Genomic DNA, 25,378 nt, shown 5'->3' on the forward strand with positions numbered 1-25,378 from the left:
AGGTCACACTGCTAAACCGAAGAGAGGAGGGAGCAGATGTCAGATGCACCACAGCAGGGGGTGCTGTTTAAGGGAGAGTTCACGACACCGTTAATTTTTTCGTTCTTCTGATCCGTCAGAAGAAGGCAAAAAATAAATTTAAAAAAACGGATCCTGTGCACCAGTTATGCACATTGGGCATCTGTTTCCATCTGAGAGCCATTTTTTTAGACTGAAAAAAAAAAAAAACGGGTCTCAGACGGAAATGGCTCAAACAGATGCCAAATGTGCATAACCAATGGTCAGCTGCATCAGGTTGAAATAGGTGTAAACAAGTGGCGCATAATAAGGGCCCTAAGGTTGTAGGGCTACTGCGCAGCCTAGTATCAGAGAACATGGCGCACGCTGCTCTCAGGGGTCTCTCCTCTCCCCAGGGCCGCTGCTGCCAATAAGAAGAGAGAGGGGCGGAGGAGGGGAGGGGCTGTGGCCACTGCGCCACCAATGAAGATAACTCACCCATTAATACAAATACAGAAGGCGGGTGCGGCACCTGAGGGGTTAACTGCCACGGACCACAGCGCCCTGTCAGAGGTCAGGGCGCTGGCACCCGCCTCCTGTATTTGTATGAAAAGGTTACGTAAGGTACTAAAAACATTGGTGGCACAGTGCGCCCCCCCCAGTATTGTAATCATTGGTGGCAGTGGCCACAGGGTCCCCTCCTCTTCATTCAATGGTGGTGCAGTGGCAGCTTCTGATCGGAGCCTCAGCAGTGTAATCCTGGGGCTCCGATCGGTTACCATGGCAGCCAGGACGCTATTGAAGCCCTAGCTGCCATAGTCGGCTCCCTGCTCTATTAGGGTGAATAGGACAAGGGATGAAAATATCCCAGGGGGCTAATAGTAAGCAAATAAAAAGTTTAAAAAAAACAAACACCAAAATATTAAGTATAAATAACCCCCTTTCCCAATTTTACATATAAAATATATAAAGAATAAATAAACATATTACATATCGCCACACCCAAAAAACTATAAAAATCTAAAAAAATAAAAAAAATCTCCTTTGCGGTGAACGCCGTAACAGAAACAAAAATAAATAAAAACCGCGCGATTCGCCTTTTTTTTCACCTTGTCCCCCCAAAAAATAGGATCGGACTGCTCGATTATGGGCCGGACGTTCCGTAAAATGCGGAATGCATGCTGCCTTTTTGGTGTTTTATTTTTTTCGCGTGGTATCGAGTATCGCAATACTTTTTTATGGTATCGAAATTGAATCAAAATTTTGGTTTCGCAACAACCCTAGAGGGCTCATGCTTGGGGACCGTATGTTTTGCAGTATGCAAATCATGTATCTGCAAAACACAGATCCAGCCGTGAGTATGCCACCATGTTCTATCTTTTTCTCTCCCTTCAACCACTTATAACCTACAGTTCCATGTAAGAAATCCTCCCCTCCCTTTAGCCCCCAAACATACAGTCCCATGTAAGAACGTCACTCCCCTCCAACATACAGTCCCATGTACAAACATCACCTCTGCCACATTGAGTCCCTTGTAAAACATTGGTCCCCTTTGTTCAGCTGCTAACAGTCCCATGTAAATTAAAAACTCCTTTCAGCCCTATCCAACAAACAGTCCCATGTAAAAACATTGGGGGAGATTTATCAAACTGGTGTAAAGTAGAACTGGCTTAGTTGTTCATAGCAACCAATCAGATTCCACCTTTCATTTTTCACAGCTCCTTTGTAAAATGAAAGGTGGGATCTGATTGGTTGCTAGGGGCAACTAAACCAGTTCTACTTTACACCACTTGGACAAATCTCCTCCATTGACCCCTCTTGCTTCATGTCCCTCCAACATACAATCCCAAGTAAAACATCAATTCTCCCCATTCAGTCTAATGCACAATACAATCCCATGAAATCTCTCTTCACTGTATAATCAGTCACATGTTCTGTTCACGTGACCTAAACCTCCCGGAAACCCATACACTCTAGACGTTATCATGTGGCTCTGCTGCAGCTTCCTTGTTGGGTGAAGCCCCGCCCCTTCCCGTGACGTCACGCATAACCTGGAGCAGCACCTTACTACGCGCTGCCGAATGTAGCCACAATGTGGAGGCTGGAGAGGGAGAGTGCGGGAGGTAACGTGTGTGCGGGGCGCCTGCCACCACTGACCACGTGTCCTGTAGAGGCTATTGTGCATGCATAGTATATAGCCAGCTGTATACATTAGGCAGGTGGAGTCCTGTGTATCTACCGCACCAGATTAAAGGGGTTGTCCAGAACTAGAAAAGCGTATCCTTCTGCGGATGACGTGTAATACCAGTCACAGCCCGTGGTCAGGAGTGGCGCTGTCTCTAATCCTGGGCATGGAGGTGTCCCTGTACCGATGCTCTCCCGCCACATCCTAGGGCCTATAATCAGAATAGGACGTATGCCCCCGCTGTCACACGGGTATCGTGGTGGCATCTATACGTCTGATGGGCGGGACAGGAGAGCTGAAGTAAAGGGCATTCCCAACTCATAAGGGGGATCCTTTGGGACCACCATTAAGGGCCACTTAGGTGGTCCTGTCAGTCATGGAGAGGGAGGGGCTGGCAGAGGTGCACAGAGTGGAGTAAGACCCGCCCCCTGTGCACTTAAAGGTCTGATATAGATGACCTATCCTCAGGCTCGCACCCCGCTCAGCTATTACTAGCAGACGGAGACGGTTACTGGAGCGCTTATCCCAGGGAGGTGAATGATCGTAGCGCTGCTGTTACCTGATCGCACAGTAAACAGAGCTGAGGCCATAGGTATCAAAATCCTGGACAACCCCTTTAAGTGCACAAAGGGCGGGCCCAGGCCTCTCTGTGCAGATTTTCTCCTCCTACTTCCTCTCGTTTGCACATGGGTTAAAATAAATCACTAAGGGCTTATGCACACGACCGTTGTTGTTTTGCGGTCCACAAATCGCCGATCCGAAAAACACAGATACTGGCCGCGTGCTTTCCGAATTTTGCGGAACGGAACGTCTGGCCCATAATAGAAAGGTCCTATCCTTGTCCGTAATGCGGACAATAATGGGACATGTTCTATTTTTTTTGCCGAACGGACATACGGAAACGGAATGCACGCACACTTATTTTTTTGTGGCCTGTATGTGGAACGATTCATTTCAATGGGGCAGCAAAAAAATAATAATTTGGAAATGTCTCCGTGTGCGTTCTGTGTCCGTATGTCTGTTCCACAAAAAGCTAGAACATGTCCTATTCTTGTCCGTTTTGCGGGCAAGGAGAGGCATTGTTACAATTAATCCGCATAAAAAACCGGATGCAGCACAGATGTCATACTTTTTTTTTTTTTGCGGACCACAAAATACATACGGCCTTGTGTGTTGGTAAATCTGCATCGTTGTACCGTACAGTGGATGAAATAAAAGAATCCGCACTGTAAGTGAATGCTGCTCATCTCCACTGTGGAGAGGGGGAAATCCACAGCCATTTCCACGGCAAAAAACGCATGTGATTGATGTGGTTTTTGTAGTGAGGTTTCCCACAGTAAGCTTTTCCACTGTATTTTACTTTCTTTGTAGACGTAACCTGACAGTGGCTTGTGGTAACATGGGAATTATAACAAATTTCTATATTCTAAGAGTGTGTCCTCCTTCACAACCCGTTGTTTTCAATGTATTTCTTTGCTCTAATGCATCTGAAAAGAAAAACTAATCTCTGTATACACACTTACACAGAGAATACTATCAATCACTGATAACATCTCCCTGTGTACAGCTATCAGTGACTGACAGATATCTATATATACACACTTACACAGAGAATACTATCAATCACTGATAACTTCTCCCTGTGTACAGCTATCAGTGACTGACAGCTATCTCTGTATACACACTTACACAGAGAATACTATCAATCACTGATAACACCTCCCTGTGTACAGCTATCAGTGACTGACAGCTATCTCTGTATGTACGACGGTGATGGACCATGTGATGTGATGTCACCACAGGTCCTTTAGCCGGCAGCTCATGATTAAAGAAGTAAGGAGATCGGCAACTACGTGATCAAGAGGGGAAGGTGAGTTAAAGGGAACCTGTCACCAGGATTTTGTGCATAGAGCTGGGGACATGGGCTGCTAGATGGCCGCTAGCACATCTGCAATACCCAGTCCCCATAGCTCTGTGTGCTTTTATTGTGTTAAAAAAACAGTTTTGATCCATATGCAAATGACCGGATATGAGTCCTGTATCCGAAGATGAGTCAAGCGGAAAGGAGCCCAGCACCGCCCCGCGTCCTCCGAATCTCCTCCTTGCTGGCTGACGTCACAGAGCTGGAGCGCCGAAATCTTGCAATGCGCGAGCTAGCGCATGCGTAGTTCGTTTCCTGTGCTGATGCCAGCACAGGGAATGAACATGATGCCGGACTCATATCAGGTCATTTGCATATGGATCAAAAAGGTTTTTTTAACACAATAAAAGCACACAGAGCTATGGGGACTGGATATTGCAGATGTGCTAGCAGCCCATGTCCCCAGCTCTATGCACAAAATCCTGGTGACAGGTTCTCTTTAATTATTTTTTATTTTTTAACCCTCAATTGACCTTCTACTAAGCATTCTGTATTAAAGAATGCTATTATTTTCCCTTATAACCATGTTATAAGGGAAAATAATTACATCTACACAACCTTGAACCCAAACCTGAACTTCAGTGAAGAAGTTCGGGTCTGGGTACCACAGTCAGTTTTTTATCGCACGCGTGCAAAACGCATTGCACCCGCGCGATAAAAACTGAACAACGGAACGCAATCAAAACTGACTGCAATTGGGTACCTACTCGCGCGGGTTTGCCACAATACACCCGGGACCCATCCTGAACAAATCCGTCACGCCCGTGTGAACCCAGCCTTACACAGAGAATGCTATCAATCACTGATAACTCCTCCCTGTGTAAAGCTATCAGTGACTGCCAGCTATCTCTGTATACACACTTACACAGAGAATACTATCAATCACTGATAACATCTCCCCGTGTACAGCTCTCAGTGACTGACAGATATCTATGTATACACACCTACACAGAGAATACTATCAATCACTGATAACACCTCCCCGTATACAGCTATCAGTGACTGCCAGCTATGTCTGATAATAAGTCCCCTGTATGCAGCTGAAGTCAGAAAGAGCAGAGATGTAAATGTATGAATGACAAGTTTTACAGAATCTTCTCCCATAAAGCGATCAGGACACCCTGTCCCTTTATGTTAATCTCTCCAGGTACTAGGCCGATTTGCTCAGTTCCAGACTATAATCCTGTGTAATGCAGTTACTGAGTCTGCTCTACAGCGCAGAGCGGTGACACCGTACACTTGTGCAGCGCTCCCCTGTTATTTTAACACAAGAGATGCTCACATTTCAAAGTTTGCTGGTGTGCAGACCATAATCCCCTCACTTCTGGGCCGTTGCCTGTCCCCTCTCAAATACTTGTATTCTCCATAAATGCTCAAGCTCTTTCCTATAACTCCACATTGCGCCGTTCCTCTGTTATTTGGTCAGAATTATAATGAATGAATTGACAATTAGGCAATGCTATCCTCCTTGTGGAAGGGCTTTGCCAGTCAGGCACTAGCAGCACAGTCTGGACAGTGGTAGACCCCCCTCCCCCTTCAAACTGGTAACACCCAGTTGTCATATATTTCTAGGAGGAATAGCAGGGGAACTGCATAATATAAAAAAATCTAAGAAAAATGCTCCAGAATGGCTATTCAATGGAGAATACAAGTATCTACTGAACAGAAACGTCAGGTCAGGAACCGCGACAGGTTTTCTTTAACATGTGATATGATTAAAGTGTATTTTTTAGCTGCACGTGTGACTCTGGTGTAGATTTCACTGCCAATTCCATATTCACTCTGCAGTATTGAGAGGTATGAACACCCACATATAAAATCCGCCCCGGAAGGTCAGATCCGCAGTATGTGGGCTCAAGCCCATGAATGTAAGAGCTCCGTGCCCGGGCTGCGGACCACAAAATGCACGGGCATGGACCATGGGGCAGCCGCATGTGGATCGCGGACCCAATGACTTGAATGGGGTCCACGATCCGCATCTGACGGTTTGCACTGCAAAAAAGTAGAGCACGCGCTACTTTTTTGCGGTGTGGAGGCACGGTCAGAAACATCACAAAAGCAATCTGTAGTGCTTCCTGGGTGTTACAATCCATGCCTCCGTTCCGCATCCCCACGATTGCGGACCCATTCAAGTGAATGGGTCTGCGATCCGTGATGCCGAATGCACATGGCCGGTGGCCGTGTATTGCGGACCCGCTGTATGCGGGCCGCAGTACGGCCACAGGGGGCAACGGCCGTGTGCATGAGCCCTATGGATGAGATTTATTAAACTCTCGTCCACTTTGCTGCATTGGATTTTTCATCTGTAAATGTGGATGGAAACTCTGAGTGCAGCCAGCCGATGTAGCACCTGAATAGTCTCAGGAGTCTCTGTGGGGTGAGTTTATTACCACATAGCTACTGGTAATTGCTATTCTTTTTCCTGACATTATAGGTAAGTAACATTGATGGTGGAGGCCAATAGCTGCCGATCTGGGAGGATGTGTTGTAAGATGGCGATATGACACAAGGGACAAGCTATTCACCGCACAGTGTAGTAGAAGTGGATGGAGACTACATCGGCTCCACTCGGCCTCACCATTTATCCAGTTTTATAATATCAGTTAAGGTGCATTTACAAGGTCCGAGCAGCAGAAGATTGTTGGGTAGAAAGCGTTCCTTCCCGACAGTCGGCTGCTCGCTCAGTGGAGGTGAAGCATTTTTGTGCAGCGATCTCCTCCACAGTATGAGGCGGAGGGATGGCTATTGCGAACGCTCGTCCTCCTACATCTGCATTGTTTCTGGGCAGCAGATGGCTGTTTAGACCGCATGATCTGCTGCCTGGAAATGATGTTTTAGGTGCCGGCAGGAACCTCAGGGGGATCAGCGGCACCTTTATATGGGCAGATTGTCGGGAACGAGCATTCAGAGAAATCTGCCCGTGTAAATCCACTTTTACTTAATTATGAGGAACAATGCCTTATTGTCTGATAGCATTACTGTAACAGTAAATCCCTTACATTAGCAGGAGTCGCCTATCGCTTTCTCGCTGGCACTGACTACATTGTGGGGAGGAAGAACTGTGCCATCCTGATTGAAGATGACCAGTCCATTAGCAGGGCTCATGCAGCATTTTCTGTTAGCCACCGGCCCTCCAGCCTGGTAAGTTTCGGTTTAAGGGTACGTTCACACGACCGTATTTCTGGGTCCGCATCTGTTCCGCAATTCTGCAGAATGGATTCAGACCCATTCATTTCAATGGGGCTGCAAAAGATGCGGACAGCACACCGTGTACTGTCTGCATCCGTAATTCTGTCCCGTGGCCCCGCAAAACAGATAAAGCATGTCCGCAATCGCAGGCAAGAATAGGCATTTCTATCATAGCGGTGGCCGTGGGCATTCCTCAAAATGCGGAACGCAAACGGCCTGTATCTGTGTGTTAGGTGGACAGTAAACCTGCACTGATCGATATACTGTAGCATGTTGATCAGCGCTTGTTTAGTACAGTTAAAGGGGTTGTCAGGTTTTCGATATTAAGGACTTATCTTAATGACCGGTCATCAAAATCAAATCAGCGGGGGTCCGACACCCGGCATCCCTGCCGATCAGCTGTTTCACTCAAGGATGGGGAATCAATATCAAGAACCAGAAACCTTTCTAAAATTCAGTTTTTACTTTGTCATGATGGGGGGAAAACTTGATTTTATTTAATTTTTTTAGATTTTAGCACAAAGCCTCAGCATAACCAAATGTGAAAAAAGCGAACGAACACGTTGGGGTTAAAGGGGTTAAATAGCCGCCTGTATAATCGGACAAGATGGTGCATTCCTAATCTGCGTAGCAATATAAAAAAATATCCGTATGGTATAACCTGTTCATGTGCTTTTCCTTCCAGAGTCACCCAGACATAATCCCCGTTCTAACCATTAGAGACTCTTCAAAATACGGCACTTTCATTAATGGAGAAAGGATGGAGGTCAGCAGTTCTAGATCCTTAAATTCTGGAGACAAGATCACATTTGGTGTTTATAACAGCAAGTTCAGGTGAGAGGGTCTTTGCCGCTGAGGCTGTTTGCTTTTTGGGTGATTCATTGGAAGAAGGTCAGACTGCGGCGGGGTAAATCTAGAATTACATGGCCGCCATTCGTGTCAATTGGGAGCCACTCATGCACAGCAGCTTTCCATTCTGTCTTATTGTGGGGGGGCCCTGCTCTATGATGTACGTAGGCCCTGATAGGACCTGTTGATAGGGGATAGTTGTTGTAATGGGACAACACCTTTAGGGCTCATGCGCTCGACCGTATGTATTTTGTGGTCCACAAACGCGGATCCGTGCATGCGTTTTTTTTGTGCGGATCCATTGTCATCAGTCATTCAGGAGTATATAGCTTTGATTGTATAGTTTATATTGCAGGAGTATGTTTGTATGATGTATTGCATGTTGTTCTTTTCTTCCCTCCAGGGTCATATATGAGCCCCTAGTGGTTTGTTCCTCATGCCTAAATGACTCCGAGAAGACTACTTTAACGCAGTCGCTACTGACTTTAGGAGGCCATCTTGTGAATAACTGGACACAGAAATGCACACACCTGGTTATGACTTCTGTTAAAGTTACTATCAAGGTAAGAGAATCCAGTAGCAGAATTGTGAAAATTGCACCACAAAACCTATAGGATGCCATTAAAGGGGTTTCCACCTAAACAGCAGAGCAGATCAAGCTCCGCTGCTTCTGTAAATCTTGCGTAATGGAAACAGCAAAGCTTTCAGTGCTATACTATTTGCACAAAAGCAGGAGTGCCAGCCCGCTCGGCAGTTTCCCATAAGACCGGCTACCTGGGGCTGGAGCTTAGTGGCAGGATGCGACAACCCCTTTTTAAATATTTGATCCATCCTCAGGATAGGTCATTATTATCCATTTTGGTGGGGTCCAACCCATGATACCCCTACGATCTGCTGGGCATACACCGAAACTAGTGCTCATGCACACGACAGTATTTTGCGTTCAGTATACTGGCCGTTTTTTTAAGTTCAGTATGCGGTACATATACTGAACCATTCATTTCAATGGTTCAGCAAAAAGTACTGAAGTGTCTCCATGTGCATTCCGTTTCAGTATTTCCGTACCGTGAAAAGATAGAACATGTCCTATTCTTGTCCGCAAATCACGGTGCTTGGCTCCATTCAAGTCAATGGGTCCGCAATAAAAAGGGAACACATACGGAAATGCATCCGTATGTCATCCGTATCCGTTCCGTTTTTGCGGAACCATCTATTAAAAATGTTATGCCTAGCCCAATTTTCTCTATGTAATTAATGTATACTGTATATGGCATACGGAAAAACAGGAAACGGAAACACAACGGAAACAAAAAACGGAACAACGGATCCGTTAAAAACGGACCGTAAAACACTGAAAAAGCCATACGGTCGTGTGCATGAGCCCTAAGAGTCTTGCCCTTTGGTGTGGCAAAACATGTAGATCCGTGCAAAGCTGAAATAATCTGTAAGTCTGAATGGCATTCAGAGCCCAGCACTGCTCAGCACAATCTGCCTGCAGGTAGTTATGTAATTGCTCCTTTATACAGTCACTAACATACAGTCCTGATCAAAAGTTTCAGACCACTTGAAAAATGGCAAAAAATCTTATTTTACATAGTTGGATCTTAACAAGGTTCCAAGTAGAGCTTCAGCATGCAACAAGAAGAAATGAGAGTGAGACAAAACATTTTTTGAGCATTAAATTAATTGAAAATAACGATTAAACTGAAACAGGCTGTTTTTCAGCTGATCCAAATTTTAGGACCACATGCCTTTTAAAAGGCCAAATCTGTGCAAAGATGTGGATTCATTGTCATTTTCTGTCAGGTAGTCACACGTTGTGATGGCAAAGGCAAAAAAACTCTCCCTTTTTGAACGTGGTCAGGTTGTTGAACTGCATAAGCAGGGTCTCTCACAGCGCGCCATCGCTGCTGAGGTGGGACGCAGTAATCCAGTCATTTGGAATTTCTTAAATGATCCTGAGGGTTATGGAACAAAAAAGTCAAGTGGAAGACCCAAAAAAATGTCATCAGCACTGAGCTGGAGGATCCAATTGACTGTCCGTCAAGACACTGGACGATCCTAGACCCAAATTAAGGCCCTTACTGGTGCTGACTGCAGCCCCATAACCATCAGACGGCATCTGAGACTGAAGGGCTTCAAAAACAAAAAATGTCTTCAAAGACCTCGTCTCCTTGAACGCCACAGAACTGCTCGTTTGGACTTTGCAAGAGAGCACCAAACATGGGACATTCAAAGGTGGAAGAAAGTTTTATTCTCTAATGATAAAAAATGTAACCTTGATGGTCCTGATGGTTTCCAACGTTACTGGCATGACAAGCAGATCCTACCTGAGATGTTTTATACGCGCCACAGTGGAGGGGGCGCCATAATGGTCTGGAGTGCTTTTTCCTTCAGTGGAACAATGGAGCTTCAGGAAGTGCAGGGGCGTCAAACGGCCGCTGGCTATGTCCAGATGTTGCAGAGAGCATTCCTCATGACTGAGGGCCCTCGTCTGTGTGGTAACGACTGGGTTTTTCAACAGGACAACGCTACAGTACACAATGCCCGCAGGACAAGGGACTTCTTCCAGGAGAATAACATCACTCTTTTGGCCCATCCTGCGTGTTCCCCTGATCTAAATCCAATTAAGAACCTTTGGGGATGGATGGCAAGGAAGGTTTACAAAAATGGACAACAGTTCCAGACAGTAGATGGCCTTCGTGCAGCCGTCTTCACCACTTGGAGAAATGTTCCCACTCACCGCATGGAAACGCTTGCATCAAGCATGCCGAAATGAATTTTTGAAGTGATAAACAATAACGGCGGAGCTACTCATTACTGAGTTCATGTTTGGAAGTTGGATTTCTGTTTTGGGGGGTTTAGTATTTTTTTTGGAGGTGTGGTCCTAAACTTTTGATCAGCTGAAAAACAGCCTGTTACAGTTTATTCGTTGTTTTCATTAAATCGAATGCTCAGAAAATGTTTTGTCTCACTCCCATTTCTTCTTGTTGGATGTTGAAGCTCTACTTGGAACCTTGTTAAGATCCAGCCATGCTAAATATGATTTTTTTTGCCATTTTTCAAGTGGTCTTAAACTTTTGATCAGGACTGTATATCAGAAATGAAAGTAAAGGAGAAACCAATATGAAGCAAATATTCCTCCTAGTACTGTCTGCAGCAGGTACTGAGGGTGCAGACAGTACAATGCGCCTCTCATTCCAATTTTATTTTTCCTTACATAACGAAAATTAATTTCTTTAGGATTTAACCTGGTGCCAAAAGACATCAGTATTCTTAAAGGGGTTTTCCAAGAGTTTAATACTGATGACCTCTAGTCTGACACCTGGGATTCCCACCGATCAGCTGTTTATAATGCAGCGGCGCTCCTGCTAGCGCTGTGGCCTTCTCCGTGCTCACCAAGCACAGTGCCGTACATTGTATTGCTGCCGTGCTTGGGTTCGTGCTCAGCCCCATAGAAGTGAATGCTCTGCCAATATCTATTTCGTCATAAAATAAACTGCATTCTGCAAACTGAATCCGGCTTGTTAAAATCTGACATGCCCAACCAGGGACACGTCAGACACCCCCATACACGTACCATGCTCAGCTGGTCCGCCGAAATCGTCATCCTATGTCTATTGCCATTTTAAGATATTATTTATAACTATGGACAGGCAGACTTCATTTGGAGAAATCCAGACAAGTTGTTTAAACTCCTCATTTATGAATAAACAATTAATATATATATATATACTGAATAGAAGATAATTAAAAGGAATTGCAATTCATTATCAATACTATGCAAATACCTTACTATCTATTGTGCAGCGACCTACTTATTTCCTTTCTCTTCTAACACAATGATTATGGGGATAATAAAAATAAGGGTAAAAATATAATCGTTATACAATATAAAATATGTAAAAAATAATCCCCATCCCAGTGAATATTTGTTATAAATTGATACTCATATGACTCTATAGTTCACTTGTAACCTTAATGCACAATTATTTTGTGTTAGTTTACTGACTGACCAAGTGCAGGCCCAGACTGTAAAACCGGATCCGTTTTTCCGGAACACTTGGGGCTGGATCTGGGATTAATGCATTTCAATGGAAAATAATGCCAGATCCAGCATTCCGGCAAGTGTTCTGGAAGTTTGCAGCATGCTGCGGTATTTTCTCCGTCCAAAAACCGTACAGTGACTGAACTGAAGACATCCTGATGCATACTGAACGGATTGCTCTCCATTCACAATGCATTAGGATAAAACTCATCAGTTTTTTCCCGGTATTGAGCCCCTAGGACGGAACTCAGTGCCGAAAAAGTTTGACGCAAGTGTGAAAGTAGCCTTAAAAGCTCTTTCTCTGCTGCTCCAAGATCCTAAATATTTTATTTTCTGTATATAGTTCTCATGAATCCTTTGTATCAGTCCATATATACAGCTTATTGTGCTGATTGATAGTGCTAAACCATCTTTACTCACTGTTAAAAGATCGTGTTCTTTCAATCTCTATGTCCTCCCATGTGGTGGCGAGTGGCGCTCCACTCGGAGGCAGCGGCTCCCGCTATCTTCGACACGGGCAGTCAGCTTGTATTGTTGAATCTCGGCGTCCCACGTGGTGAGACGTATTAGATATCTCTCCTTTCAAGAAAGTAAATTCCCAATCATCAAATACAGTGGGTGTTTTTTGGTGGGTTCTGGACTCAATATAACTCTTATACCAGACGCGTTTCGGAATGTTGCCGACTCCTTCCTCAGTGGCCACTGAGTAAGGAGTCAGCAGGGCTCCGAAACGCGTCTGGTATAAGAGTTATATTGAGTAGATAGAATAGATAGTAAGGTATTTGCATAGTATTGATAATGAATTGCAATTTATTTTAATTATCTACTATTCAGTATATTTTTTAAGAACAATTTGTTTATTAATAAATGAGAGTTTGAATGACATAAGATTTCTCCAAATGAAGTCTGCCCGTCCATAGTTAGTTGACGGGGTGTCACAAGGTCGGAGCCCCTTATCCACAGTAAAGAGAGGGAGGTGAGCCACCAAACCAGGATATCTCTGTGCCATTTTAAGATGTGTAACATTAGCACCGTACAATTCTCTGTACATAAAATCGCACTCTTCTGACAGCAAGCAGAGCTTTTGAGAATGTTCAGAAAGTGAAATGGAAAATGTACTAGAAAGTTGCAGAACCGTCATACAGTGTTGTTTCGTCTTCTGAACTGGGGTCTCTGCACCCATTGTGTGCGTTACAGACGGAGCTGTAGGCATCACACGAGGGTCACTTGTAGGGTACGGATCACGGAGTGTATAGCGCATGGATTCAGATAATGTTCTGCCTGTGATAGCTTTTGCTTTTATAGCATAGCTCATTTCTTTCTCCCCTTCTTGTCTTGTAGACGTTATGTGCATTGATCTGTTGCAGATCTATCATTAAACCAGAATACTTCAGTGAGATGAGGGAAGCCATTCAGCAGAAGAAATCACTACCTGCACTTGCAAGGTATCCTAAGTAGTGGCTGTCGCATGCGGCTGCATTACTAGAATGTGATCCTGGGGTCACAGTCATATGGAGTGGTTTTTAGTGCACCGAGGAAAACCTTTCTTGAGCTCAGTGCACTAAATGCCTCTCATGGTAAATTTCTTTGTATTGTGTAAATTGTGATCTTGTTTTTCAGATTAAAGGGCATCTGTCAGCAGTTTTGTACCTATGACACTGGCTGACCTGTTACATGTGTGCTTGGCAGCTGAAGGCCTCTGTGTTGGTCCCATGTTCATGTGTCCACGTTAATGATTGTTACGGTTGCCTCAGGCTCGCTGAGGGTTGGACCGCTTAGATATCCTTGTCCCCGAATTCTAGAGCGCTCTGTTAGGTTCCTTTTAGCAGTCATCCATGCTCCTGTAAGTGTAGATGAAATCCAGAGAGCTCTTACAAGGGCAAGTGATTAGTGATGCTCTACAAAACAAAGTCAAAGCACGAATTGAGGGTGAGAAGCAGAATCTCTTTTTACTGAGGGCTACCCGCCTGTATTTATGCAGGTCCCCATCTGGTGGACACTCCCCTAGGGGACCAGATGGAGGACTGTGACACAGGACAGATAAACAACAATTCAGGACACACAGACACAATACATCCCCACAATGCATCCTGGTTTCCTCCTCTCTGCCCCAGAGACGACCGAAGAGTAATTCAAACATATAATGTCACAACCCTTGCAGTAAACATAGACACGTACCCTGGAGACAACCGAGGAGTTAATTCCATTATCTCTCAGGACAAAGGGAAATCGCTACTATACATGTGGGGACAACAGGACAGAAATCACTACTCAAACATACAATGTCACAACCATTACAGTAAACATAGATATGTAACACATCCCCAGATAGCTCCGGTCTGAGTGCATATTATTAGGTAAATGGCACTCAGACTACACGAATACAGTAGAATCGCCATGGAGCCAAAGTCTTTACTTTCACATAGTCTTTTGTTATCCGAATGGGCTCCATGGCATCGCAATCTGGGGTATCACTGTTCAAATCGGGCAAGTACCAAATGACCCGGCTTTCATGTCTTAAATAACCGAAATACATTGTTGCAACAAAGTATCAGCCAGAGTGCAACTGTAACAATGACGTTTTAACATATGCAAATGAGCCTCTAGGAGCAACGGGGGCGTTGCCATTACACCTAGAGGCTCTGCTACTTCTGCGACCTCTGCACTTTGACAGAGACAGGCAGCGTAAACGTCATCACACCTGCCTGGCCCTGTCAATCAAAGTGCAGGGGACACAGAGCAGAGCCTCTAGGTGTAATGACAACGCCCCCGTTGCTCCTAGAGGCTCATTTGCATATAATAAAACATTATTATTCTCAGCAATGCAAGCACATATGAACACAGGACCAACACAGATGCCTTCAGCTGCTAAGCGCACATGTAACAGGTCAGCCAGTGTCATAGGTACAAAACTGCTGACAGATGCCCTATAATTGCAGTTAATTTCTTGATACATTTTATGTTTTTCATATACATGTTTCCTTTTCTCCCCAGTTTCATTCCTATAATTGATGAACCATCTTTGCAGTCTGAGTCCTTGGATCTTTCAGAAAACCCAAAGCGGAGAACAGTTTTCAAGAACAAGACTTTCCTTTTTTTAACAGCAAAGCAGGTATCTCCTGCATCTAAGCCCTAGACGTTTCCTGTGTACTTCCTGACCACAGATATGTCAGACTCTGTATCTCCTGTGTGGTGGAAAATAATCGACTTCACTAGCTAATAGCTAAATATATGCTATACAGTATGACCGGCATGTTATACAGCTGGAATACAGTACAAAGGAGAGACTGGCACAATGCTGCAATACCAGTCGTGCAGTTGGCATCTTGTGTGGCACCGTATGCAGCTCTTCGCTGATATGCCCCTATAAGTATGGGTGATTAAATGATAGTGGAATAGTAATGTTCCTCTCTATTGTCTTCTGAGTCCATTAGCAGAATGCAGGCCACAATTCACAGCAGCCTATATTGTGCTGTGGAGTTTCAGTGTATACTGTTGGCCTCTTATAGGGGTTGCCCCATTAAGACAATTTAACCCCTAGGGGTTAAATTGTCTTAATGTGGCCAACAATACAATATACACTGCTGCTCCACATCAGAATACAGGCTGTTGTGAATTGTGGCCTGCAGGCGCTCGGCAGCACTTTGAGTTGCATGGAGCGGCGGACACACATTAATGTCTGCTGCTCCATTTGAACAGGGAGCACAAGTCCTTGTTCTCATCATGGGCAGGACCCCCCATTGGTTGGATCCCCACCATTCAGACACTTCTCTCATGTCATGTTGTCTTAATGGGACAATCCCTTTAAGAATCTGAAGGAAAAAGGATCAATTCTGACAACAGATGTCAACAGTTGAATGTGCTTTACAAACAGTGATTCTTTTACTGCTCAGTGTAATCCATGACTAAAGCTACGTTTTCATCTCTTTTCTCTCTTTCGTTCTTTCTTACTTTTCTTCCTTCCTTTTTTTTACAGCACAAGAAATTGAGCACCCCAGTTCACTTAGGAGGGGGCAAGACAAAGCTACTGACTGGAGAACTGGACGACGAGACCCGGCTAGAAGATCCCAATGTTTGTGTTATTGATGTGGGTATAGGAGAGTCACAGTCTTCAGAGTCGCAGGGTCTCCCGACCTGGATCCGATCTATAGTGGACGTACTGCAAAGGTGAAACATCGATCTCCATTTATACAGTCAGTTACTGTGCATACATAGTATGTGCTTGTGGAATAAAACTGTAATCATGGCCAGGTTCATCCTTTTAATCAGCAGTGCCGCGGCCTTCTCACTGTTAACCGCTGGCCCAGTGACGTCACGACTTGTATCAATGGCCTGGGCGGGGCTAAGCTCCGATCAGATGCTGATGATCTATCCAGAGGATAGATCATCAGTTAAAACAAACTGTAGAACACCTTTAACTTGATAAATGACCCCTTTAAGGTCAATGCATGCCCATCCACCTCCATCCTGTGGGTTCTCTTGCCCAGGTTTTGGAGAGCGTCTCTCACTCTGAAGGTCTCGTCTTGTGTTCCACAGAAAACCCATAGATATAAATGGGCACTGTGTAATGTTTAGTTTCCCCTATGGTGGTCCTGCATAAAAATTGAACATTTACTGCTGGGCTGTCACACAAAGTACAGCTGCAGGTAACACATTCACCAGATTGTGATCAGCTTATTGTCATCAAGGGACCCCCGCCAAGGGCACATCCACACAAGTGTTTTTTTAATGCAGTCTTTGAAGTCAAAATCAGGTGTGCATTAAAAAAAAGTGGAGAAGTTGCAGCCGCCTTAATACTTTCTCTCCATTTATCATCCACACCTAATTTTGGCTTCAAAAACTACATCAATTAACCGACATGAAAGTGGAGAATTCCTTTAATAATGTGATAGCATTTCCTTTACTTGTATTAATTCCGAATACGCATAGAGTGGTCCTGTCAGGCGTCTTGTGCTTCCCAGTCTGATGCAGATGCTGATCTCCGGGATGTAGGGTTTTTTCCATAGAATTTTTATGTAAACAGCTATTTAAATGCTTCAGCGTCAAAGGCTTTAAAGGTCCCTTTACACTGCTCATTGGCTGCTTGTCAGTGAAGGAGGCCGCTACATTTACCTGTACCTGCAGTGATCTCGTTCATGGTGTGGGGAGGAGCGATCACTAATCCCATCTTCCCCATACAGGCTGTTTAGATGGCACAATCTGCTGCCAGCAAATGATGGTTTAGGTGACACCATGAAAGATCCAATTACCCCATGAACGAGCATTTCGCTTCTTCATCGGGTAATCAGCGGCACCTTTACACCGACAGATTATCACTAATAAGCAATGTTAGTGATGATCTGGAAGTGTAAAAAGGACCTTAGGCCAGTCATAAACATTAGATTTCTGTTGGCCAAACACTCATTAGGCTGGCAGCTGTTCCTCCTGTCCCCCTTCCCCCCGCAAACACGTGTGCGCTCGTAGGGTGAAAAGGAATAAACCGCAGCCAGACACCATCTCCTTGAGAACAAAATTATTGGGCATGTTAAAATCCAACTGCCCGATCCTTCTTAACCCCTGCCATCACGGGAGAGTCAGGCGGCCACCATACACATTAGATGGTTGTCTAATTTGGCCAACATTTATCCAATGTGTATGGTCATCTTAAAGGAGTTCTCCAAGTAAGGCTACTTTCACACTCTCGTTTAGTGCGTATCCGTCTTGTATCTGCACAGACTGATCCGCACGAATAATGCAAACGGTTGTATCCGTTAATAACGGATGCATTTGCATTATTCATTAAAAAAAAAAGTCTAAGTCAAAACGGATCCGTCCTGACTTACATTGAAAGTCAATGGGGGACGGATCCGTTTTCAATTGCACCATATTGTGTCATTGAAAAACTGATCCGTCGCCATTGACTTACATTGTAAGTCAGGACGGATCCGTTTCGCTCCGCATAGTCAGACGGTCACCTAAACGCTGCAAGCTGCGTTTTAGTGACCGTCTGAAAAACGCAACGGAGACTGAACGCAGCCAAATTGATCCATTCTGAACGGATCCTTATCCATTCAGAATGCATTGGGGCTGAACTGATCCGTTTTGGGCAGCTTGTGAGAGCCCTGAAACGGATCTCACAAGCGGACCCAGAAATGCCAGTGTGAAAGTAGCCTAAGTTAAAACAGTAGTGATGTGCCGATATAAATCACGTAACGGCTGCGGCCAATCACTATCTTCAGCGGGGCTGTATGCTTACACGTCACCGACACTGTGACATGTAGGTGTCAGACACTTCACTGCGGCCAGTCATTGTCGTCAGTGGTAGGAGGACCGGACCGGTGGTGCAGAGAACGGCTCTGGAGAAAAGGGCGAGTAGAGCATCATTTTTTTTTTTAGCCAATTGGGGGGGCTTGTCTGAGATTTTTTTTTAATGTATTTTGGACTACCCTTTTAGGACTTCCTCTGTGAGTCCTGGCAGTTTTCAAATAATTTTGTACTGAAAGGGATAATAGAACTCAATAATATATATATATATATATATATATATATATATATACACATACACTATATAGTTCCTGCATTGCTATTAGCAATATGTTGTGAAATGTCCCAGTATTCCTTTTATCATCTTTTTTTTTCTACTTGCTTGTCATCCAGATTTTCATTACGATTTAGCAGACACTTTGATCGGTTGTATCCTGTAAGTGTATATAACATTGCCATTGTTCCTTTGCGTTACAAGATATACTAGAGGATAAATCTTTCTTTTTCACAGTAAGGGCCTGAGAGCTATTCCTGAAGCTGAAATTGGTTTAGCCGTTATCTACATGTCAACAGAAATGTACTGCAATCCTCTACAAGGCTCCGTGAATAGAGATGAAACTGGTATGGCGGTGCTTCATTTACTGGAAAAAAGCCTGAGCCATCAGGCCGATAAGTTGTACAGAGTTTTGTGAGGAATCGGACATCTAAGTTTAAAATCCAAGGTATATATTTATGTTTTACCTTTTAGGAAAAAGTGCCAAAGGTAATATCCTGGGATCTACGCAGTCTTCCAGCATGGCCATTGATGAGACTGTGTTGCCAGCAGCCACGTTCAGCACCACGGCTTATGTGGCCGACACAGAGCCACAAAGCCACACAGATGAGTGGTAGGTAATTATGTGCATAGATACAATTACACTAATGTGACGGATCTACAAAATCCTGTAGGTAACGATAACGTATATAGAATAAGATATGTGATGATTTGTAATTTCATGATGTAGGATGGACGTCAGTGGGGTTCGCGAAGTTAAAGAGACCCCCAAAAGTAATCGCAGCTGTAAAACCAATCAGAGGAAGGATCGGGATGGGGAAGCCGGGGTCAGTGGTGACTGCAGGACCGCCCTGTTTCAGGAACACCTCCATCAGGCAGATGAAAGGCCACGACCGTCATCACAAGCTGAAACCCCCTCCTCAAATAGACAGAGAGTATCTCAGAAAATGGAGCCCTCCAATAAAATACAGAATTATTTCCAGCCCGTGGCCAAGAAACGGTAGGTGATTAAAAGACCATGAACCTTTGCCTGAAATTCCATCCAGCTGCTCGTGTTCCCTGCATGAATGACGCTCATGTGCTTAAAGGGTTATCCTTATGTGTACAGGTACAGGGGAAAAAAAGAAAAAACATTTATATAATTTATCGTTTCAAAAGGAATGTGTCGCCTATGATTAATTCATATTTTGCTAGTTAAAACCAGATAGTGACTACTGTGTATCATTTTTTCTAATTTCTTTTTTTTTTTTGTATCTGGTTTCCTGATTATGGGGGCGGCCATCTTGCCTGAGCTGCTGTTAACAGCATATAGAGAATTGCTTTACAGCAGCCACCATGGGCCATAGACACAATGGTCTGCAGGGACTGTCGAGTTTTCTAGACCAGCTCTGTGACCTGTGCAGAGGTCATTATGCAGGGAAGGAGTATAAGAGACCATCACCTATTGTGAATGTTGGCCCCTGAGTTTTCTATACAGAGGTGTTATATGTCATTGTAATCCTGCTTGTAATAATGAGATGACTGCTGAAAAGCAAAAAGCTATACAGACCAATAAGTGGTGCCTGTTTGGCTTAGTGGCCATTGCAAAAACTGCAGGATTTTAGGATTTTTTTTTTTTCGGGCTCGGGCAGAAGAAGGGGAGGGGGGTCTGCTTTAGCTGCTCATATCTCTTGATTAGTAGTAGCTAGAGACATGGGCCTGGTCTTATTTGAAAGCTGGCATTCCATTATTACAGCATTAGCACAACATAAGCAGGAGATATCACTGTTAGAAATCAAGTCGGGAATAAACGTGGTAAAACCTACTTTTACTTTCACTTTCACTTTCAGCTACATTCTCTGCATCCCAATTTCTAAGAGTGATATCTTGCCATGTAGTGAAGATAATGCTGAAGATAATGATTTTGGTATTGTCTGAAAGCTTAGAATGCTTGCTTTCAAACAATACAAAGCCCATATCTCTAGCTGCTACCTATCCAGAGATAGCAGCAGCTAAAGTAGCCCCCCCATTAGTCTGGAGTAGGAGGCCGAGCAGTTGCAGAGCTGACAGGCTGCAGGAGGAAAGGTAAAATAATATATAGAAATGGGGCATTATCATCATTGTAGTGACTGACATAATAAAGTTATGTTATTTATAGTGGACAGTGGACGCCGTAAATTAATTCCACAAAATAATGTAAAAATTTCTGTTTTATATTTTCCCCTAAAAATAAATTAATAAAAATTATTTAATACACTATATATACCCAAAAATGGTTCCTAAAAAACCTACAACTAATCCCACAAAACAAAATAAAAATTTTTAGAAGATTTTTTTTTTTTAAAACTATGACTGCTGGAAGACAAAGGGGGACAAAGTTACTGGTCCTTAAGCCTAAATTTATTTGGTCACTAAAGGGTTAAAATGTAACTCTGTCCCAAGTTGTGCACCAACAAGATTTAAGTCAGACACAATGTGACTGTTAGGAGGTTAAAGGGGTTGGCCCATCTCATACATTGGAGGCATATCTCTAGGCTATGCCCCCAATGTCTGATCGGTGCTGGTCCCACCTCTGGGACCTGCACCTATCTCTACAACCGGTCCCACAAAGTAAGGCCACATTCAGTCCCATAGAAAATAAATAGGATGCGCACTTCTATGGGGCTGACGGAAATAGTTGAGCCAGTGCTCGTCTATCTTCGGCATTCCCAAAGATATTAATGGAGGGCAGCCACACATGCGCGCTCCACCTTCCTTCACTTTGCGGGCTCCCGTTCTAGATATATGGGTCCCGGAGGTGAGACCCGCACCTATCAGACATTGGGGGGCATATCCTAGAGGCAATCCATTTAAATATAATGACATGGAAAATTTAAAATTATTAAAAAATATTTTTGACATAAAATATGATTTAAAAAATAGGTACATTCCCTTTTAAATTAAAAACTTTTTTATTGAAGGGGCATTCCCGTATTCTAAAATAATGGCATACTACCAGGATATGCTATCACCTTATGATCTCAGGGACCCCCACCAACAGTGATTCAGCCCTGTGGCCCCTTCACAGTGTTTCTGTGCACAATGATATGGAGAGACTCTGCTTCATGCTGCGCGAACCATCTGCTGATCTAAAAGCCGAAAGAGTATCGTGCTCAGATCCTATTAATCAGAATAGGCTATGTGCACCATGGTCTTATTGAATGCGCGTTGCTCAGTGCCCAATGCGGCTCTCTGTGTACGAAAGGTTCTGACTGCTACTTTATCAAATGGGAATACCAATTTAGGCCTCCTGCACACGAACGTGTGCGCCCTGTTGCCGTATTGCGGACCGCATTTGCGGATCCGCAATACACGGGTGCCGTTCTGTGGGCATTCCGCATGTATTCACTTCAATGGGTCCGCAAATCCGGAGATGCGGAATGATGCGGAACGGAACCCTACGGAAGCACTACGAGTGCTTCCGTGGGGTTTCGTCCCGTACTTCCATTCTGCAAAAAGATAGAACATGTCCTATCTTTTTGCGGAACGGCCGGATCGCGGACCCATTGAAGTGAATGGGTCTGCGATCCGCTGCGGCTGCCCCACGGACGGTGTTCGTGCACGACCACGGGGCCGCACACGTTCATGTGCAGGAGCCCTTAAGCTATGGTCCAGGGCTGTTTCTCAGCCACAACTTCCTTTCCCTAGCAGCTAGGGAAAAAAATAAGCAAATGTGTACACACTGCACAGATCCGGTGTTGTCACCGATGGCTGACTCGCTTGGTAATAGACAGCCAACCTTAAAATATATTCTAAAAATGTTCTGTACTTCCCCTTTAAAAATAAGTGAAAATTGTGTGATCACAAGCGTTGCCTCATCACAGCCCTGTAAATGTTACAGCTCAGCTTTCCTAGACTATTTATATGGAGGATATACTGTCATGTCATTTTGCACAAGTATTAGCGCCCAAAAGGGGTTCATCGCGGACAGGAAACTCGGAACTTAAAGTGGCCCTGGAAAAAAACAACTAAGTGGCCCCATGTTGTCGAAGGGTACAAATTGACAGAAGTCAGGGCAACACAAGTAGGCAGGGCGAGCAATACCATATTACGGCACAATATCCACCCCCCCCCCCACCCCCTGGAAGGGGGCTACTTTTTCGTGGGACACCCTGTATCTCTTTAGAAGCTGCCCCTATGTGGTGGCCAGCACCAGCTGCCATGTTCTGTCTTTCTACTCCAGTTGCTTCAGGATGACAATACAGTTGGATTCGGGGATCAGGAGGGTACCTGTGGTCACCAGCCAGGTACATAACTACTTGATGCCCCTGGCATTACTTTACTCTGGGAGCGACAGATCATTACTTACCTGGCTGAGGAGGGCTTAGGCGGCCCTGATGATCGATGTATTCAAAGGCAAGACAGATAGAAATCTTTGGCACATCGGGAATAACCTTAAATTGAGTTCATGTTTATACTGTGTACACATTGTGCTCTTGGCATGAATCTGGGATATATTAGTCATAATGAGAGTTTAAGCCAATATTTATACAGTCCTGGCAAAATGCATTTTCAGGATGTTTCCTTGCACATAACAGATACCGTAATGCACCCTATTAGTTCTTTTTTTTCATTAGATTTCTTTGTACCTTTAAAGAGACCGAGAAGAAGAAGGAGAAACTTCTACTGTCAAATTGTGTAGACTGGAGAAAGTGACTTCTCAATGTTCTCATCCAACAAAGGAAAATGTGCCCCCAAAACAGAAAACTGCAGATACAGCCCCCATTAATGACCTGGATACCGATCTGCCTATAGGGACAGTTGGTCCTTCTGGTGGGAGACTTGATAGAGCATATAGTCAGGATAAGATGGACACAACAGTAACCAGTCAATCAAAGGACTCCTTCATGAAGAAGAGGAAGGAGCCTGAGGATGTGGTGGATGAGTCTGACTTAGAAAATGAGGATAAAAGTGGTGATGAGATAAAAGATAAAAAAAACACTAAAAGCAATGTCAGCCAAGTGAAAAGGCCTCGCGTGGAAACTACTGAAGACTTTGAAGACGACTTTGGAGAAGACTTTGGGGAAGACTTTGAGGATGACTTTAACATGGAAACCTTGGACAAAAAAGAGAGAGCCACAGTAAGTCCTGTTAAGGTATTGTACATGAGGAAAATTTCCTTATAAAAGCATATGGAAGTCACAAAGGGGGGTCATTGACAGTGAAAGTGGTTACAGAAGTGTTTCCTGACCAGGGTTTTATGGATCTCGGTCTTGGAGTTCTTGCATATGGGTGCTGAGATGTCCGATAATGAGGGACTGGGCTTGTTGGATTTCTGCTAGCCAGGTTCATGCAGGAGATGAGGCACTCAAGCTGCTTATCCCCCTCTCCCAATTGAAAATGCACACACTAGGCTGAACAGACCATTCTTGTGTATAGTGGAGTCAGGAGAAATAGCCATCAAGCTAAACAAGTGTTCGGCCATCAGTTATTTCATGTGTATGGCTGATTTTTGCTTGGAAGAGGACAAAATACTAAACTTGAAAGAGTGCGTGTGGTCATTTATTCCAATTTAGGAGCTTGTGATTGGTATGGTTTTCCTGCAATATTTTTCAGGTTCTACCAAAGGTAAAATCGTGATCACTGGATTTAAGTTGCTGTTCCCTCAGCTACGCAGACTCTCTCAACCCTCCCCTTAATGATGGGGTAGAGAGCTCTCCATCCTAGAGAGAACTGTTCAGCCGCACAGTTACAGCTGCACAGTTCTCTCTAGCTCCTCCCTCTAGTCTAGTGCAGGGAGGAAACGGGAAGCTAAACAATCGGTGTTCAGCCTCCTGTTACAACCAGGACAACACTGGAGCTTGGAGAAGCAAGTAACCACTGGACCCTGGGTATGCAGCAGTAACCTTTGCACTGCTCTCCACCGGGGATCTAAAAATGAACCATTTCTCTGCCATTGACCCTTTTTAAATTAAAAGTCTTGATGTCATAGATAAGCAAAGATATTGGAATTCAAGAGAATCACTCACCAGGAAATTCACTGTTAATCCAGGCGCAATGCCTTTTAAGGCTCATTCAGGTAAATGTAATGATACCTTTCGAAAAAGTACTTTTAATCCATATGTGATTGAGCAGTTAAGTGCATGGAGGGCCCAAGCCATTCTTCCTGCTTCCTCTGCCAGCCCCTGATAGACAGGACCATGTTACTGCATAGTCATCTTGACTGTCCTTCTCAATTAAGAAGGAGAGGGAGCTGCTGGCAGAGGAGTGGCTTGGGCCCACCCTCGGTGCAATCCACTCAGCATTTTCCAGGAGTATTGACAATGACCCCTTCACTTCCCTAGACCACTAGAGAAGCTGGCAATGACCCCTTCACTTCCCTAGACCACTAGAGAAGCTGGCAATGACCCCTTCACTTCCCTAGACCACTAGAGAAGCTGGCAATGACCCCTTCACTTCCCTAGACCACTAGGGATGCAGACAGTAACCGTCCCTGAGCCAGACATTGGTGCTGTTTAATACTATTTTACTGTGATCCTGTATACCAGCCTTCTTTCTAGGTAATTATTAGGCTGCTGTACGTTCATATTTATTCGATCATGCTCTGTATTGCACAGCTTAGAGGGAACAGCACCCAAACCCAAAATTGCACCCTTAGGTCCCTTTAATACGAGCGAGTTTTCCGCTCCAGTGCGATGCGTGAACTGAATCCTG

The 25,378-nt window shown here is 44.4% G+C and overlaps 1 protein-coding gene across 2 annotated transcripts in view; it reads left to right on the plus strand.

Annotated features, from left to right (window-relative positions):
* Nucleotides 1–2,025: 2,025 nt before the first annotated feature.
* NBN (nibrin) overlaps nt 2,026–25,378 on the plus strand; it is a 54,229-nt gene continuing 30,876 nt past the window's right edge. Inside the window, exons 1-11 of one of the 2 annotated variants that reach the window (XM_040432263.1) lie at nt 2,026–2,120; nt 7,108–7,244; nt 7,978–8,126; nt 8,545–8,704; nt 13,531–13,634; nt 15,184–15,301; nt 16,166–16,356; nt 18,944–19,053; nt 19,181–19,319; nt 19,437–19,706; nt 23,322–23,805. In XM_040432263.1, coding sequence (XP_040288197.1) covers nt 2,090–2,120; nt 7,108–7,244; nt 7,978–8,126; nt 8,545–8,704; nt 13,531–13,634; nt 15,184–15,301; nt 16,166–16,356; nt 18,944–19,053; nt 19,181–19,319; nt 19,437–19,706; nt 23,322–23,805 — 1,893 coding nt within the window. In that variant the 5' untranslated portion in view covers nt 2,026–2,089. The remainder of the gene's footprint in view (nt 2,121–7,107; nt 7,245–7,977; nt 8,127–8,544; nt 8,705–13,530; nt 13,635–15,183; nt 15,302–16,165; nt 16,357–18,943; nt 19,054–19,180; nt 19,320–19,436; nt 19,707–23,321; nt 23,806–25,378) is intronic. The other variant, XM_040432265.1, reaches the window with a different exon arrangement.

Source organism: Bufo bufo, chromosome 5 (genome assembly GCF_905171765.1).
Source record: "Bufo bufo chromosome 5, aBufBuf1.1, whole genome shotgun sequence".
NCBI lineage: Eukaryota > Metazoa > Chordata > Amphibia > Anura > Bufonidae > Bufo > Bufo bufo.